Here is an 18,669-nt window from a genome sequence, read left to right as displayed (position 1 = left end):
GCAGGGTGCCCGGTGGTGGGGAGGTAAATTTTATTGCTCATAAATTATTTCTTTTTGTCGTTTTTTTTTTCCTCTCACTTAAAAAAAACAAAACAAACTATTTCAGGTTACATCTTGCAGGTGGCCACCAAGGCAGGAGGTGCACTGAAGCCCCAGGCTCCGCAGTCCCTGGTGTGGTGCAGGAAGAGGACGACATGGGGCTGGTGACAAGGCACACCCCATGGCTGTGAGCCCCCCAGCCCTCCTGAAGGCCCCGAGATGCAGCACAGCCTTCCCCTGCCCCCAGCTCCTGTTGCCCCAAGGCACAACACAGTGGCTGTCAGCGTGTGGCAGAAGGGTTGGCACTGCACGGTGAGACTTGGGGTTGGCACAGCTGCCACCATCCTTGTGGCCCAGGACATTGGGCAGGGTGCAGCCCCTGCTCTGCATTTTGGGGTGCTGTTGGGATGGGCATATTTAAGGACAAGGTGGTGGCTTCTTGCACGTGATGCAGTGGTGCCAGAGGACAGCACCTGGAGGTGGGCTCTGGGGGGCAGGATGCTGAGGGTCACAGTGCTACTCCTGCCCCACAGAGGAAGCAGTGATGTGTCCAGGGGCAAAACGTGCCCTGGGGGCAGCCAGCATCACTTTGGCCCTGTGTGGGGATGCTGTCCTGCAGGGCACCTTCATGAGCCACGGGAGGGGGCATAGCACTGCCAGCAGCTGGCTCTAACTGGAAAGCCCTTCCATAGCAGAACCCCAACAGTGACCAATGCAGTCAGCTCTCTGCCACCTGGGTTAAACCTACAGTCACAGCAACCCAAGCGGTCGTCTGTGCTCAAGCAATTAAAAAAGTGCAACATGACAAATACAATAGGAAAGGCAGAAACCTCTGGGCGCTGCTCCCAGCTGTGCCTCACTGGTGCCAGCTGCATCATGCAGCAAAGATGCGGCTCCTGCTCCAAAAACCCCTTCTCCTTTGGCAGGGCCGGGGGTGCGAGTATATATGTGTATATATTTCAGTCTCATGCAGCCCTAGGAATAGTGGAAGAGAAGCAGCAAAGCAGGAGGACTCTAGGGCTGAGCCTGGGAAGGAGCACAACAGTGCTGGCTACCCCATAGCACATATCCAGAGCCCTCTGCTCCTCGAGTATTTCTTAGCTTATATCCTACAGCAGTACCATAACACCCCCCTATGTACATGGCCATGGCACTGCAGCAGCCCTGAGAGCAGAGTCCAGCCCTGACTCAGGGCTGCAGCACTGGCACCAGCAACTCCTTTGCTTAAGGGGAGACTGGGGCTCTCCTGACCGCCCATTGCTGCTGCACCCCATGAGAGCAGGGTGTCCCCCGTGCCGTCCTCCCTCCCCTGCAAGCTGCTGCCATTCCTAGAAGCAAACCTGGCTATGGGGCACGAGCTGGGAGCACGGGGTGTGCCATTTGTGAGGGGAATTGGGCTGTTTGGCAGCCATCTGACCCCGACCACTGTGAGGAGCAAGCTGGAGCGAGAGAAGAGAGGAAATCAGGGCACTATAGCTTTAGCCTTTGGCTTTTCAAAGCAGCAGGATTAAATAAACTCTGCCTAAAAAGGCGGCTCTGGGAGGCAGCCATGCGCCGGGCGGGGAGGTGCTGGCAGAGCCACACGGCTGCAGCGCTCCTGGCATCAGCTGATGAGCGGCGCCGAGCGGTCGTTCGTCACGGTCGGTTTCAGCTGGACGTTGGCAAAGGGGTTTCTGCAGGGAGAGAGGAGGGCAGAGTTTAGCAGGTGTGGGCCGATGGGATGATGACACGGTGAGACCCCACCAGCTCTGGCTGCGGGGATGAGGCTCCGATGGCCGCAGGTGGCCCAGCACACCTGTGAGTGCAAGGTATGGTCCACGTGGAACTTTCTCCTACCTTGCTTTCCAGCAGGCCTAAAGCCGAGCTCTTCCAAAGGGAAAAAAGAATAGGAGTGGGTGCAGGGTGCAGGAGCTGCTCTGGCACCTCCCACGGGGGACAGTCCTGAGGTCAGCCGGTGCTGCAGGGGTGGCTGTGCAGAGCACAAGGCATGGATCCCTGCACCTGCTGCCGTGGGACGTGCTGGGAGAAGAGCAGCAAGCTGCATGGAAGCAGCAAAATGTCTACGAGGCAGAAAACAGGGAGAGGATGGGCTCCTACTGCATGCCCAGCGCCATCCTGCAGCCGCCCACACTCGCAGAGCGCTTTCCCTTTGCTGCACACAGCATCTGCCACCACGTCGGCACGCACGCGCCCTGCACGGTTGCCTGGCACCACCTCCTGTGTGCAAACAGCCCGGCTCTGCCAGCAGCCCACAGCCCTCCCCAGCAGCTGCACAAACCCTCACCCTTGTGCTATGGCACCTGCATGTGGTTGTGGCACCATACTGGGGTCCTGTGCCCATCCCCATGGCTGGCACAGCCCAAGAGCGAACCATGAGCACAGATAGGGGGTAACTGGCATTAGGAGCAGCCACATTATCAGCTGTGCTATCAGCTGCCTCCACCCACAGCAGCACCCACAGCATCAGCAGTGGGGCCAGGAGGTGGGGCTGGAGTCCACCAGGTGCTGCCCCTTGCCATGCCTCACCTTGGGATGCTTGTTTTTTTCCTTTCTTCAAAAGATAAATGGCTTTACGCTTAAAAATAGGGTAATTAATTTCCCACCTAATTAATGCAGATGCTTAGATCAGTTTTCCCCCTAGGATGCCAAAATAGATTCTTGAGACTGAAAGAGTAGAAAAGGCAGCTTTGATGAGTCACCAGGGGCTATTATTATTTAACTGCTTTGGTTCTGGCAGGGAAGAGCCATTGGGATGAGAACCCAAAGCTCTGCACCATGGCAGAAACAGCTCCACCCCAAGATGGGGGGGGCAGCTCCAAGCCACAGCCCCGGAACCAAGCAGGGGTTGGCACCAATGTCTACAAGCAAGAGAAGCTGCTCAAAAAACATCATTAGTGACCATACGTTGGCTCTGCCCCAGGGCCAGCTCTGAAGGCTCCAGATGCCACCGGTGACCTACAACCAAAGGGGTTGGTTATGGGGTCAGAGCAGGGTGGGCAGCAGCAGCAGCAGCGAGAAGCTGGGACCCCTCTGCAGAAGCTCAACAGCAGCAGCACCCACAGCACAGCAGCGATGTGCACAGCTGAGCAGCAGGGCTGGGTGTGCAGGGTCCCACCACCGGGATGGTGATAAGCAGTGACCGAGAGCCCGCACAGCATGGGTGCAGGAAGGAGAGCAGAGGCACCGTCTGCCCAGCGTCAGCGCCCGGCACAGAGAGGGGCACGCGGAGAGACCGTCAACTTACTAACTATGGGCAGGGGGGCATCTCAAAACCTGGCCACTTCAACATCGGGGCTGCAAGGGAAAGAGAAGGCAGGTTGGAGGACACCGGCATGCCTTGATGGGAACAAATGGTGGTGGTTAACGAGAAGAACCGGGTGGAGGCAGCTCTGAGTAGAGGAAGCAGGAGGGAAAAGTAAAGTAAAAAGAAAAGAAAGGAGGAAAAGTGGGATCGATTGAGTGGTGAGTCCAGCAGCACACCCTGTGAGGAGGGGAAGGAGGCACACGGCTGTGAGTGGTGCCAACCTGCAGGGAGCAGAGGGCAGGAGAGGGGGAGTGTGAGGGGGTCTGCTTCTTTCCCAATGCCCCCAGACCAACGCAGCCCCCACAGCCTCGTTGGGAGCCAGGCAGTGGGCATGGGGCACCCCAATGTCATGCAGCACTGAAGGGAGCAGAGATGCAGCACAGAGCAGAGAACGGGGTTAAACAGCTCTAACCCCTTAGCAAAGCTACTTCAACACAAACCTGGCCAAGCTGAGCGCGGGCACAGGGCACTGATGGGATGGGGATGGCACTTGGCATGGAGGGATGGAGAATGGCAACAACAAAAACCAAAAAGGCATGGCAATGCGGGCGGTGATGGCAGCGCACAGCACGGCAGCCGAAAAAGACACCGAGGCCCAGCTCAATGCAATAAATAAAACTTTTATTCAAACAATAACTCGATACAGGGCACGGTTCTCTCTGGCTTTTGTGTTTGTTAAAAAAAAAAAACAAAAATAAAGGAAAAAAAAAAAGGATTTCAGCACTTTACAGTCTCCATCTGAGTCCTGCTGGGGTGGTCGTGTCCCCTCTAACATTCAGTCATTCAGTGCGACATACCCTGGGTTAAAAACCTTGAGCAAAATCGTGACACCGCTGCAGGAGTGTCTCCTCACTGTCTGCTCATAGTGTAAAAACAATAGTGTAAAACAAAACCTGGTCCGTGTGGCTGCCAGCCATGTCCGAATAAACGGGCAGGTGAGAGGTCTTAAAAATCACATCCAAAAGGAAAGGAAGCGTGGCCAGCTGTGTGGTGCTGGGACAGCCCATGCCCAGCCCCTCGGCCCCCAGCACAAAGGTGAGGTAACGATACCTTGCTACAAAAAATATATATATATTTATAAAACAACGAGGAGGGACCTGCGGGGCCGTCCTTGAGCCCAGCGGAGCAGCAGCCGCTCCGGTGCCAGGAGCTCAACCCCATCCACTTCACCCCATAGGCAGGTGGAAGTGGATTTGGGGGTGCGGGACCCACGCTGCCCCGCAGCCCAGCGGGTGCTCGGTAACAGTACGTACACCAGGCCATGCATATTGGGTCCATCCTGGGGCATCCTGCCCGCGTCCGCGGCTCGTGTAAAGCCCCAGAGGAGGGATAGTGCATCTCTAACATTCACAAAGTAGTACAAAAAACTGGGTCCCACTAAAAGTGTAAACTGCATCCAGGCTGCTTCAAAGCGAGCACAGACCGATCGGCAGTTTCTGCTCTGAAAAGGCGTCAGAAACAAGGGCACTGTGAACACCGGGGAGGGGTGGAGAAGCACCATGGTTTCCTTGAAGATCACGAGAGAGTTTAAAATCCGAAAGTGGAGAAAGAGAAAAAGAAAGGGAAGGAGAAAAAACAACAACTAAAAATGGAGGAGGAGAGAGAAGCAGAGCGCTCTTCTGAGCAGCACAGTGCCGCCGTGAGCCCGGTGTCCTCACACCGTTGATACCAGACTGCTGCTGCCGCTGTGGAACAAAGCAGAGGAAGCTGCCCCAGTGCTGCTTCACTCGTCACCCGCGTGTTTATCCCAAGGACTGAGTGAATCCCATGCACGGTTCTGACCAGGGGTTGGGGTCCCCAGCACCCGGGGATGGGGCTCCTGCAGGGGGAGAAGGGAGTGGGGGCACCCCGAGAGCTCAGCCCAAAAGGTGACTGTGGAGACATAGGGCTCCTTAGGTACCATCCCCACAGGGTATGAGGTTGGGTGCAGCTGGGGCTGGCCCTGAGACCTGCCCTCTGTGAGACACTCTGGGTCCCATTCTGTTCCAAGATCTCCATACAGCCAAATCCCAGGCCAACAGGCACAGCCCTCCCTCCCCAGGGACACCGTGCCACGACTGTGCCTGTAACGCATACTGACAATTTGCTTATGTAAGGTGATGGGAAGGTGAAGGCTTACCTGCTCACAGACCTCGTCCCATAGTCATCAAGACCCTAGAGGAGGAGGAGAGGAAGCAGAGTGAGACATGGGCTGCACCCCTTCTGGAGCATCACAAGGACTGACCAAAGTGCATCGGCACCAGGGGATGTCTGGGCAAGAGCCGATGCATTTGGAGATGGAAGGGAGAGGATGGAGATGGCTTCAACAGGATTCAGACAGCAGGGGTAGAGTTGCACCATTTCTCTTTGAAACAAGACTTGGTCTGGATAAGGGGGAGCAAAAGCTGAAACTGACTTGCTTTGCCCAGCCCCAGACTTTGGAGATGTGAGACACTTGGAAAGGGGTCAGAAATCTGAGGTACATCAGTGAAATGCTCTGTGGAAGGGGGTTGTGCTGCATTAACTCCCACCAGAAACCGCGTGGAGTTTGGGACCATTTTCTCCTTCAGCTCTATGTGGTGGTTCTCAGGGCAGCACTGGAACTGGTTAATGTCCCACCCCATAGCTCCCAGCATTTCAGGGACTGTCACCAGTGTCCAGCAGCACCTGTATCACCACAGCCAAGAAAAAATGTTCCCTGTGAGCAGCTCATTTCTGGTGGGAGGCTGCCATGGAGACAGCAAGTGTTGTCCATTGGGGGCTCACAGTGCTGCTTTGTGCCATGGCCCCTCGTGCTTTGCCCATTGCGCTCAGAAGAGCCAAGCTGATCTTCCCTCCTCATCCCCTTCTCGGCCATTGCTTCCCCTCTTCCCTGCCCCTTTCTCTGTCAGGAGGGATGCTCGGAAGGGGCTGGGCCAGGCATGAGGGCAGCCAGGCAAAACAAGGCAACTGCAGGTCCCAATGGCAACATGACGTGCGCTTGGACTTACAGCTGTTGACCTAGAGTAAGGCTTGTAGTGGGCGGGTGGTGGTTGGCAGAGGCCACTGGAATAGTCTTTAATTGCACAACCATAGGGCATAAGGTAGTCCTATAAACAATGAACACACCCTGTTGGAGAGGAACTCCCGGTCACTGGCACGTGGTTTGCACCACGCTAACACCATGAGCACACTTCAACACATTTCTTTCTGCTTTAAAAACACAGACGGGACATCGCTCTACGAGAGACCAAAGCTCTGGGACTCATTCAAGCATCTCCCATTTTAAAACATCCTCAAGTTCAGCAAAGCCCCACCAGGGGTCTCACCTGGGAGAAGGCAGGCACGGCCACGCTGTACGGCCTCTGCTTGAAGGTGTTGACGTTCTGCGATGGGAAGGCTTGTGAGGACATGCCATAGTCGGGCGGTGGGATGGCAATGTCATCTTTGTCAAGCAGGTTGCCCGTGCTGCTGCTCTTCCCCTGTTGCAGGCTGGGTGGGGACAGCAGGACTGTCAGCCAATGCCACACAGCACCAGGGAGAAGAGCAAGATGCACAGAGCCCTCCCCAGAGCATCCCTCCTGTCCCCATCCACATCCAACACCTCCATCCCCACCACCCCAAACAAGGCAGTGGAAGCAGCTGAGCTCCACAACACCCCAGGGGCATGGAGCTGCAGCACAAGTGTCACCAGCACCAAATGCTGCTCTCCACTGCACCAAAGGACATCCTTGGGTGTCCCAACCAGAGAGCACATTCCTTGGCATTTGTGCATGATATCCCACAGGGACTTCACAAAGGGCTGATAGCAACTCCATTCTGCTCCAAGCCTGGAGTTATCCCCAGTGCCATATCTCTTTGTCTAGGGGAAAGCAGAAAGCCTCCATCCCAAGGCAGCAAACCCTACTCCTGGAGGAAGCACAAGGTCCCCACCCTGCAAAGCCCCAAGATGTGCCAACACACAGCGCTCCTACCTCGCATGGACCCGCTCACTGCCATCATTGTCAAGGACACGTGTGTAGGAGAAAGGAAACCAGCCCCTCCTGCAAGACAAAGGCAGGGCATCAGCTGATGGGTGCAGATGGAGGTGATGGAAAAGGCTGAATCCAGCTCCCTGGAGGCAGCCCCGAGGGCAGCAGGACTCACAGTTTTGTTTTCTCGCTCTCTCCGTAGTGCCACCCATCCCTGGCCTCCGGCACCAGCAGCGTGATGAGGTCTCCCTCCTTGAAGCTCAGGAGGGTGCTGTTATCCCCAGCAGCATGAGAGAAAATGGCCTGCACCCTCGTCCTGCCGTTCCTCTCGAGCCCTGCAGCCATGGAGCTGGAGCGTGGCAGTGTCTTGTTTTCAGCTGGCAGGAGATAATGACAAGGGCTCAGTCCTTCACCTCACCAGCACCCAGCTCCTTTATTCTGCCCCAATAAAGCCCTTGTGTCTGGTTCACCCCCCTGATGCCTTTGTACAGCAGCTGTTCACTCCCCAGGCTCTATGCACATCACCCTGCAGCATCCTCTGTGCTCACCTTCACCTATGGCACTCAAGTGTCCAGCAGCATCTTGGGGTCTCATGGGCACTGAAGTGCCCCAGCTGACTCTCCCAAACAACCCCTATTCTCCTATATTGGAGGGTTTTGCCCCAACCCCACTGCATGGGACAGCAGCAACACTGTGCAGATACATGGAAGCCCAGGCTTCTGCATCTGTTCTTGGCACCACCCAACAGCCACACTGCGCATCCTCCTTCCCATTCCTCAACATTTTCCTCCTGAAAATCCCATCTGTGGGCTCAGAAATCGGCTCTACTCGTTTCCTAACACCATCTCTGGCCTCACCTGAGGCGTAGCTGTTTTTCGGGGTCACGTTTTTGCGAACGGGAAGCGTGTTCGAGTAAGAGTCGCTCAGCTGCTTCTGAGGCTGGGGAGGAGATAAAGATTTGGGCTGTGCTGGCTTCACCTCAGACCAGTGGTTGTAATCGTCACTGTCTGGGCCCGAGACTCCATTCACTGCTGGCATGGCCTCCTGCATGCGCTACGGAGAGAGGAGGGGAGGGAGGGGAAGATGGGGACGGCTCCATTAGGGCACCTAGTGAGCTCTGGGGATGGGCATGCAGCTCCTGTGGGGTTCAGCTTCCTCCTGACACACTGCTGCAAGCTGCCTTACACCCACTAAACCCAACCTGAGCTCTACTGCTCAGTTGGCACCCCCAGCAATGGGCAGGAGACCCTTTACTATGGGTACTTCTATCATGCAAGGTTGCTCCATGCACCTTTGCAGCACGTCTTGGCCTCCAGCACTGGGCAGGAGACCCTTTTCTGAGAGCAATTCCATCACATAAGGTTGCTCTGTGCACTTCTGCAGGGTGCCTCATCCCCAGCAATGGCCAGGACAGCCAGATTTAAGAGCAATTCTACCATGCAAGATTGCTCTGTGCACTTCTGCAGGGTGCCACAGCCCCCAGTGCCAGGCAGGAGATTCTTTGCTAAGGGCACTTCCATCATGCAGGGTTCCTCCATGCACTTTTGTGGGGTGCTTTGGTCCCACCTTGCCAATGCCAGCCCCAGGGCCAGGTCAGTGCAACCCCCAGCTGCCCACCACCCACCCGAGCCCCCCAGTGCCACAACCCTGGGGTGACCAACCCCATGCGCCCACATGTGACAAAGGCAACTTGCTGAGGACAACGGTGACGCTGACCTGGGCTCATCCCTCCAGCTTTGCTCAGAAGGGCAGGACAACTTTCACCACCGAGATACTTACTCCGACAAAAGGTGCCAGCTCCGGGGGAACAGGGAGAGGTTTGGCACCAGGAATGGGGTCAGAGATGATGAGGTTGGACTTGGATGTAGACAGAGGGCTGGGCATGATGGTGCCATTGCTGCTGGCAGCCATCTGCTGCATCAGCTGGATGGCACGGTCCGGGATCTTGTTGGGATCAGAGCACGACTGCTGCCACAGCGGGAGCTTCTGTGTCAGCATCTCCTTCCCCTGCAAGGAGGGAACACAACATGAGGGTACAGGGACTGGTAGCACCCAACCCTGCAGGAGCTTCAGCAAGAAAGGACCATATGTGGGCACAGCACACTGGATGGGCTCCTTTGTGTATGGCACGAGCAAGGAAAGACCTGGGAACCCACTGCTTCCAGGCTCTGCTAGCAGGAAGGAGCGGCAAAAGAGGGAAGGGAAAGGGAACATCTCACAGCCCCACTCCTGGCACGTGGCTCGTGCAGGCTGCAGGGATGCATCACTCTTTATCCCCCCCAGTAAAACCATCCTAAAACTCCAGGTCAGGATTCTCAGGGACGCTCCAACGTCACAAGCTGCAGTGACCACAGCCAGGTCATGTTAATGTGACAGATGCCTGTGACACCTTCACTGAACACAGAGAAGGGAGGATCACACTCGTGCTGTGCACTGTGACACAGGCTCAGGGATGAGCTTCTGTTGTGGGCTGCTTGACCTCAGCAGCCTCCACCACCCACAGTGAAAACACTGCCCCTGGCTGCAGCAAAGGGACAGAGCTGACCTCAGCCAGCTAACACAGCCACAGCTCCTGAGAGCATCCCATCACACAGCCCTATGGGGGCAGATGTCCCAACACCACCCCTCCAGGTCACTCTTCATCCAAACACAGTACACAGCCCCACACACTGTGCTCCTGCAGGTGCTCTCATGGCAACACAACCCAATGCATGCACCAAAAAAAACCCCTCCCACACCCAGCACAGATGCCCCTGAAGGTTTCCTACTGCCCACCCACCTCAGCACCCACCACCAGCCACTGCAGCCCATGCACACAGCACTCGGTGCTGACGCTGCACCACCACCCACCCGCTCAGCTCCTGCAGCAAGGGCAGAAGCATCCCCCTGCCACGGCCACAGCTGCACTGCAGGTGCCACCTCTCCTCCTTGGGGGGGGATTGTTCCCCTCTGAAGCAAGCATATGTTGGTGACTGATTCAGCCCCACAGCACAGCACGAGGACGGTGCTGACTAAGCCCAACTCTTCCCGTTGCTCCCCGGTGCCAAGCGCACCGGTGACAGATGGGTGCCACAAGCACCGGGGGGTGGCAGGGAACACGCAGGAGGGAGAGCATGAGGCTGCTGGGAGCTGTGTGCACACAGCCTGTGTATGGGCTCTGATCCAGCCCTGTGCAGCCCAAGGGATGGACCCCAGCCCCTGTAATCAGGCTCAGAAGCAGACAGAGGGCTGGAGCAGATGCTATTGGGTTTGATTCCTTCCTGTGCTATGGACAAGGGGTGGTATGGGTGGGAAGGAGCCCTCTGGCAGCTCTGCAGGAACTCTGCTCTGATCAGAGCAAGAACATCATGGCTTTGAATTTCTTCTGCTTTTACGAATCAGGAGGAACCAATGCATGAGCATCTGGGGGAGCCCCCAAAGCACATTGACAGCAACAGCACACCCACTGGGGTGACTGTGCCCCAAAACCCTCCTGGCCAAGAGCTGCCCATGGCAGCTTCCAGCTCACCTTCCTGCAACACCGCTGCATCCCAGCCCTCCCAGCACCTGCAAGGCCCTGCACAGCCCACAGCCCGCAGCATCTCAGCCTGCTGCTGCAAGCTCCCCAGGCACGTAGGAGCCCCTTCTCACCTTGGCATGGTAGGTGATTGCACTCTTGGCCACAGCACACTGCTTCTCCACCAGGAAGCAGAACCGCCTCCTCTCCTCGGTCAGAGCTGTCTTATAACCATCAGAGACGTAATTCTCCAGCTCACCTTGCTTGTTACTGATGGCCTCGATGTACTGCAAGGGGAAGAAAAAGCAGAGAGGTGACCGTGATGCTCACAGTGTGCCCCATAAGCACCCACACCTGTTAGCAGGGGAGATGCTTGTGGGTAGGAGTAGCAGCAGAGCCAGCTCGGGGGATGCCCACAGGGGCTCCTGAGCACAGGACACATCCATGTGTGCCTGCACGTCCCCTCCAACCCACCCATATTCATCAGAACTCCCCCCACGCAGAGCTGCTGACTCAGCGCGCGGGCTGAGCTGTACCGTACAGCCGCCCTCTCACCAAACGGGCACTGGAGGCTGTCCTGGCCCTCCCCCACCCCAACACTGGCAGCAGCCCCCGCTCATCTCTTCTCCTACATCCCTGGGACAGCAATGCACATAGAACATGTGGAGCTGGGGCAGCACTGCTGGGCGCCGCAGCCCAGAACAGCGTGCATGGGGTGCGCAGCCCATAGGAGTGTGCATACAGCATCCCCCTTGGCACTGAGCTTTCTGCTGTTAGCAGCCATTCCTCGATGCCGGCCTCAGCAGGGCCCCTGCCAGCACCGGGCAGGGATGCTGCAGACACAGCAGAAGGAGGCTCTGCTGCTGGCACAGCTCCTGCTCCACCTACATGGCTTCTGCCAGCTTGACTGCTTGGCTGTGCCTGCGCACACTGTGCCAGCAGGAGCGGGGCACGTTTGGTGTGGAGCACAAAACAGCACTCAGAGCAAACCGGTGTGGTGCAAGCATAGCACAGAGCTTGAGAACAGCACAGCAACCGTGTCCATCAGTGCACGTGAGATGTTCCCATCTCCTAAACCAGCCCTTTCCTCTTATCCTGCTCTGTTCCCAGCTCCTCTGCACCAAGCCCCATGAGGAACACTGCACACTGCCAGCAACAGGACACATCCTACACTGAGTGGGGCCATATTGGTGCCATTGCCTCCACCCAGGACAGTGGCACTGGAAATCTCTGAGCTGCCCGGGCACTGCTGAACCTGCTCCAGGAGTCTCCCTGAGACAGGAACTGAACTGGAAATTCAGGGCCCAAAGCAGCTTTGCTGCTTTCTTCATGTTGAAGGGTTATTTTTAGCATGCTACAGTATTTATTAGCAGACACACAAAATGGAGCAAACCTCAACAAAGCGGCGAGATTAAGTGATGTCCCAGACATCAAAGAGGGCTCAGGGCAGAGCTGGAGTCCCTGCCATCCCACACAGCACCCCAACAAGGGGGGGGCCCTGTAGGAACAGGCTGGCACCTGGCTGCTGTAGGGCAGCCCTGCAGCACCAACAGGGCTTAAGGATGGGTAAATCTCCCACCTGTAGCCACAAGCATCACTCCTAGGAGAAATATCTTTCTCCCAGCTCAGAAAATCTAGCCATAGGAACTACAGTACAGCAGGTGTTTGTACATCCTCCAGGTGAAGCTGCAGGGAGAGCTGGACCGGGCACATGAAGGCAGGAACAGCCTGGAGATGGCACAGGCAGAACAGGAGCAGCAGCTCTCATGTGGGTAAAGGTGTGCAGGGATGCAGCAGCAGGAACAGAGCTCGGCACCTTCAGCTCAGCAGTTTAATATACAGGGTGGGGGAGGAACGCAGGAGGGGCTTTGCAGCATGCTGCCAGGTAAGCTTCTCCCAGCACTAGGAGACTTCCAGTTTTAATCAAGACTACAACATGCAAAGCCCTATTTTACATCCCTGATTCCAATCTTGCTTTGCAGGCATACTTTTAATTACTTCGCTAACGAAGGGCTTGCCTTAACGGCTGCCACCAGTTAGAACACGTCCATTTGCAAGCAGAGTCTGTGCACTAAATTTAGTGCTCTTGCTGCTTTGTGCACTGTGTGGAGATGAGCACAGCAAGGGTTTGTTCTGAGCACTGATTACCCCACAAAATGGTGAGCACTGCCTCAACCCACCGGCCAGCTCTCATTTGGGCTTCACCCCAATGGCAGTGCTGGGTCCCACTGGGGGTGATGACTGTGTGCCATTACCACAATGTCCCCACGGACAGAGCTTCAAATTCTCATTGTAAGCATCATTTAAACAAAAAAACCTCATCTCACATGGGAAAGCCCCCCCCACTCCATGGGGGCACCCATCCGGGCAGTGCTGGTGGTACCAAAGCCCAGCGCAGGCGCCTCCAGCAGCTCCAAGAAGCTTTTCTGGGTTTCTAGGTTGGAGAAGCCTCAGATAACCCCCCCTTCCCCCGCTCCTGAGCGCATCACCTCGCTGTCACCAGAGCCGCTGACCCAATTAACACAGCAGCACGTGGTGGGGCTGGAGCCCATCCTGGGGTGCTCACAGCCCCAAAGGGAGCAGTGCTGCAAGGTGGGGTGGGGATACAGCTGCTGTCTGGGGGTACCCAGAGCCCCGTGGTGGCACAGCACAGGAATGCACAGCAGGGCACGGCACCTTCCAGCAGCACTGGGGATGCTCCATTCAGAAAGCCTCTCTGAATTAGCCCAGAGCAGCCAGCCAGCACAGGTGGAGTATCAGCATCATTACTGAACTTCACCCAAGTCCTTAATAACAACACAGGTGTACTGGAAAAAAAAGAGAAATCAGTTCAAACCGTTCCACCCAGGAACACAAGAACTAGTTAAGGATGTAAGCCAAGGGCAATGCTAATCACCACGGCACTGAGCTCTGCAGCAGAAATCACCGTGACAGATCCTTATCAGCAATTGGGTACATCTGCCAGCACAGCAAAATGGGCTGAGAGGAGGACCTGTGCAGATAAGAGGGGAGCAAATACAGGGAGCACTTCAGCAGAGGACCATCACAGATTGGTACAGCCATAAACTTGAGCTGGATGCAGAGCAGGGAGGGGACTGTGACCCTGTGCTGTCCCCAGAATAGAGCTCCTGTCTGGGATGAGGTGAGATGGAACTGGCAGCACTTGGAAGTAGATGAGAGTGAGGAAGTCAGTGCGCTGGGCTGATGGGGCAGGAGGCACTGCATGGAAGGAGTGACCGCTGTGAGGAGAGGGGATCTATTTAAGGAACCACAAGGGAGAATAATTAGAAAGTAATGGGATAAAATAAGATAGAAGTTAGGCTGATTAACCAAGAAAGAGCTTCCTAAGCTGTCAAATAGTCTCAAGGAAGAACAGCCCCAAGCCCATAGCACAGCACAGGGTCAGAGGTGAGACCAGCAGCACTGGGGATGCTCAGTCCCTTAGCACTCAGGAAAGGGTCTCCTCATCTCCAGAAGCTGCTCCTTGCACGGAAGTTATATTCCTTGCCTTGAGTTTTATGCTGAACTTATCACCTTTTTAGCAGGTTTTTGGAACCAGCCCTGCCAAGGGTTAAACCCTGCATCCAACTCCAGAGGAGCCCATGTCCAAGCCACAGCCCAAAACCTCCCCATCCCCTCCATGGAGCCCTGCAAGAAGCAGCTCCTCCCAGCCAGTGGGCACCTGGCGTATCCCAACCCCATCCCATCATGGTCACCCCTGTACCCAGCAGCTCGTGCCACCAAAGCCCAACAACCACCTGCTCCCATCACTGAAACGCACTGCCCTCCCCCCTTACATTGCCATCTCACATCTGTTCTGCAGGGCAGTGCCTCATCCTTTTACTATTCCTGTATGCTTTATGTAACACCACGTACACAGCTCTGTGCAGGAACACGCTCCTGCAGCGCCGTGCTTCCTGCAGCCATGCAAATGTCCCCTCAATGTGGGGACAGCTCAGGGCAGACACTCCACATTGGGATTTGGTGCTGAGATGTGCATTACATGGGCTGAGTTCTGCCCTTCCATCAGGGTCACGAGGCATCTCGGCAAGAGAAAGAGAGGCTTTAGGCTTCATTTCTTTATCAAAATCAATCCACTCGGTTGAGCTTATTTGCAGCAGCTGCTGTGGGAGTTGCAGGAACAGCCCCAGGAAGCAGCACTCGGGCAGCAGGGATGGATGTGACAGCCCAGCACCGAGCACAGCCCCGGCCCCTGGCTGTGACACTGCATTTGGACACAGCACAAGGAAACCTGGGCTGAGGCATCTGCAGCCCCGCAGCTTTTACATAATTCCTCCCCGTTTGACTTTCACGTCAGCCCTCGTAACCTGGTTGTGCACATTCCCCATCAGCCCGTGCTTCTTGACCCATCGCTAAAATTACTTCTCCCGGTGGGAACAGAAAATGAGGTTTCAATTACAAAAGTTTCTAAACCCCCCCCCGGGCTATTTGGCACAGTGGTGTTTAATGCTTACACCGCTCCCACGGGAGCACACGGGGACAGCAGCAGGGACTATTCCTGCACTGACCACTGCCACCTCCAACTCAGCCTCACAGAGAAGTCCCACTGCTCACAGCACCGATGGATGGGCAGCTGGAGCCCACGCTGCTGCTGGCTCATTCAGCTGAGATCCGAAACCTGAGTTACTGCCACCTTCAGCAGCAGAGCCTTCAACCACTGCACCTCTGCTAACAGCCCCTGCAGCAGCCAAACTGTGCTCTGAGCTGCTGTAAGCAATGAGTCTGTCTTTATGGAAAGCCACACTGTGCTTTCATCCTGCAAAGCCCCTCCTCGCCCATCAGACCCCACAACTGCACAGCATCCAAGCTCTCACTGCTCATTGCTGTGCAAGCAGCAGCACTGAGAAACCCTCGGCTCTGCAAGCCTAAAACAACAGGTGTATAACACCCACCTTTATTTCTGCTTTACACATGGGGAAACTGCACAGGAGAGAGAACCTCAGGCTGTCCCAGCAGGCTCATAGCAATCCTATGCTGCGGGATGAACCGTGGTCGCCCTGTGCGCATGGAGGAGGCAGATAGGAGCAATTTGCTTCCCACAGCATTAAGTGCGGAGATGATGACAGAGCATCAGATTCCTGGCTGCTGAGTGCTACGGTAACTTAAGTGGATGAGGCTTCAAAGAAAAGAGTATGATTTTTTATTGCTCTATTGAATGGGATGAGTTATGTCGGCACCAGGATGCATCAGCCAACAGCAGCTTTCCCATGACAGAACCAAACCATCACCCTGACTCCAACCTCCCCTCGCTGCCCAGAGAAAGGTTTTATGGCAGCTCCTCCAGCATTGAGGGAAGACTCTGATCTGAGATTGGGGAACAAAGTCAGCAGCTGAGCAGTTTCATTGCTCTTTAAGCTTAAAAGCCATCATAAGGCTTTTTTTTTGCCGAGATAAGCACTTCCTAAATACTTACTGCTGAAAGATTAAGGGAATGAAAGCCTGATCCTGTTTTCCTCTTTGCCCACGGATGATGTGCTATTGGAACCATCCCTATTGCTGCTGCTTCAGGGTGGGAGCACCAAACCATCGCTGCTCCTCCTGCCTGCAGTGGGTCCCTTCCTTCCTCCAGTTCATGGTGGCAATCCCAGCAACACAGCAGCCTTGGGGACCCTGCAGGAGCCAGGAGGCTCCAGCAGCATTGCCCATCCCTACCAGCAGCTCATGCAGGTGTAGGGACCCCTCTCCAGGTGCTGATGCCATTCATGTCCTCCCACAGAGCCGCCTAACTGCTCAACAGGTCTGCTCTCAGCAGAGATCAGGAGCAACAGATTGCAGAGACACCAGTGCTCTAAAGTGGTTTCAGCTGCTCAGCTTTCAGGGAAGTGCCAGCCTGCACGCGGGACACCTCAGTCACACTGCAGCAACACCTCCTGAAGATGCTCCAATTAACCGTGCACAAGCAGCTCGGTACAGACACAGGAGCTGGGTGGCTGCAAACGAAATGAGCTCAGCTCAGAGCACTTCAGCTCAGCACAGGGGCTGCGCTCAGCCTGGATGGCTGCTGAAATGTTCTTTTCTCCTTCTGTGATTATCCTGATTCATGCTACCCAGGGAACAACCAATCCCTCTGATTTTAGTGCAATTAGCAGCATCACTTTCCCAGCTACCTGCTAGTTATTTACTGCATTCCTTTGTGCAGCCCCAGCGCTGCTTAGATCACCTTTGGCAGGGCTGTGTTATCAGCCCATCAGCTATCAGTTGCAACAAAACCCGGTCCCAACATAACATCTATTCTCTTAGACACAGCAGCACGCGATTTCCAGCTTTGGAGTTAAGCTTCCTCTTTTCCCCAGCGAGGACAGTGCTGTGCTGCAGCACTTGCAGCCAGAGCAGCTCTGCAGAGAGATGCACCGACCTCTTGTTAATGCCTGCCACGCTGATTTGTGTGCACCACAACACCGTGCCTTGAGATGCATCCAGGGATGCTCAGCAGCCCCGCTGCTCTTCAGTCCGCCAGCAGCCAAAGCTGTGCAAAGGGGCTGTGAGCCCCCAGCCCTGAGCAGCAACACAGGCACAGCCCCATCAGCACAGAGCAGCCCACGCTGCAGTCACGCAGCTGTGATTCACTCGCCAGCCTCCTCCTGCACGCGCTCGCCATCGGGCGGGCTGGGGGAAGGGCCGCCCGTCAGAAGGCACCGAAAATATTTAAGCTAAACACCATCCAGAGGGAGATGGATCTGGCACAACAGAAACTAATGATCTTTTCGGGTTCATTCATTAAGGAGGAGGGGGGGGAGAAAATACAACCCAACAAACCACCAGCTGCGGTGGATCCAGCAGGGCTAGTCACCAACACAGGCTCAGCTTGGGCACAGCCACATCCCCATGTCATCCCACTGCATCCCTGGCTGCTCCTACAGCCCCAGCACACAGCTGGGAGGGCAATGGGCACAGGGATGCTGTCCTCCCCCTCCCCACTCCCTACCTGCAGTTCCTTGTCTGAATACTTCTGGGGGTTTTTGCTTCCTTGGCTCTTCTTCCTCAGCTTCTTCAGCTCAGCCTGGCACTTGTCGAGCGAGTCGCCCTTGTTCCTTTGCTCTGTTTGGTATTTCTTCAGCGCAGCCTGGGGGCGAGAGGGGGAGCCTCAGAGCAACCCAAGGGGGTGGGGGTGAAAGGGAACCCCCAAGCCCTGAGAGCAAACAGGGGTTGGGAGACCACATTCCAAATGGTGACACATCTGATGGCCCAGGGACATGGCCAGGGGCTGAACTGGGACACTTACACTCAGGTAGCGTGAGTCCAGCTCTACCTTCTGCTCCAGCTGCGTCAGGAGCTCGTTGTGGAAGGACTTGAGCTGCAGGAAGAGAACAAACACAGGTGATGAGCTCTGCCACCCAGAGCACCAAGAACTGCCCAGAACCCCAGTGATGGGAACCAGGGCTGTACAAAGCTGACACCAAGAGGGCAGCGGGGCTGGGGCTGAGCAGGTGAACGGGCTGCTGGTCAGAGGGGGACCCAGTCTCAACACCAGCAGCTTGGCTTTGGTACAAGGAAACCCTGTCAGGCTTGTATAGGGCTGGGTGCCCTGGCTGAGACCTCACCAACTCCAGATATCAGAACTGGGGGCTCACAGGGGTTCTCTTTGCCCAGGCTGGGCACCACAGCACCAACATGTGCTCACCATTTCCTCCAGCTGGTTCTGGATCTGTCTGTGGACTTCAGCCATCTGGAAAAGCACGTCTCCTGGAACGACAAGGCAAGAAGAGGGAGCTTCAGGCACAGAGCTGGGGGCACTCAGACAACAGGGAGGGATCTGTTCAGCTCTGGTGGCTGTGAGCACACTATGGAACAGGGCAGTCAGGCTGCAGGGGAAGGGCTGTCCCAGCAGAGAGATCCCAGCTCTGCTTCCACTCTTCCTTCAATTCTTCTTTCCCAATACG

At 55.8% G+C, this 18,669-nt stretch overlaps 1 protein-coding gene across 8 annotated transcripts in view; it reads right to left on the bottom strand.

Moving 5' to 3' along the window:
- Nucleotides 1-13: 13 nt before the first annotated feature.
- BAIAP2 (BAR/IMD domain containing adaptor protein 2) overlaps nt 14-18,669 on the bottom strand; it is a 31,375-nt gene continuing 12,719 nt past the window's right edge. The window contains exons 4-16 of one of the 8 annotated variants that reach the window (XM_015879989.2): nt 18,411-18,472; nt 18,012-18,083; nt 17,715-17,852; nt 10,903-11,055; nt 9,052-9,279; nt 8,130-8,325; nt 7,448-7,649; nt 7,276-7,344; nt 6,631-6,793; nt 6,313-6,411; nt 5,463-5,497; nt 3,284-3,333; nt 14-1,712 (exon numbers count right to left, since the gene is read on the bottom strand). In XM_015879989.2, the coding sequence (XP_015735475.1) occupies nt 3,306-3,333; nt 5,463-5,497; nt 6,313-6,411; nt 6,631-6,793; nt 7,276-7,344; nt 7,448-7,649; nt 8,130-8,325; nt 9,052-9,279; nt 10,903-11,055; nt 17,715-17,852; nt 18,012-18,083; nt 18,411-18,472 (1,445 nt within the window). In that variant the 3' untranslated portion in view covers nt 14-1,712; nt 3,284-3,305. Of the gene's footprint in view, nt 1,713-3,283; nt 3,334-3,943; nt 5,029-5,462; nt 5,498-6,312; nt 6,412-6,630; nt 6,794-7,275; nt 7,345-7,447; nt 7,650-8,129; nt 8,326-9,051; nt 9,280-10,902; nt 11,056-17,714; nt 17,853-18,011; nt 18,084-18,410; nt 18,473-18,669 lie in introns of those variants that run through there. The other 7 variants (XM_015879991.2, XM_015879987.2, XM_015879993.1 and 4 more) reach the window with 7 other exon arrangements.

This window comes from Coturnix japonica, chromosome 18 (genome assembly GCF_001577835.2).
Source record: "Coturnix japonica isolate 7356 chromosome 18, Coturnix japonica 2.1, whole genome shotgun sequence".
Taxonomy (NCBI): Eukaryota; Metazoa; Chordata; class Aves; order Galliformes; family Phasianidae; genus Coturnix; species Coturnix japonica.
This window is presented reverse-complemented; position numbering and strand designations above follow the sequence as displayed.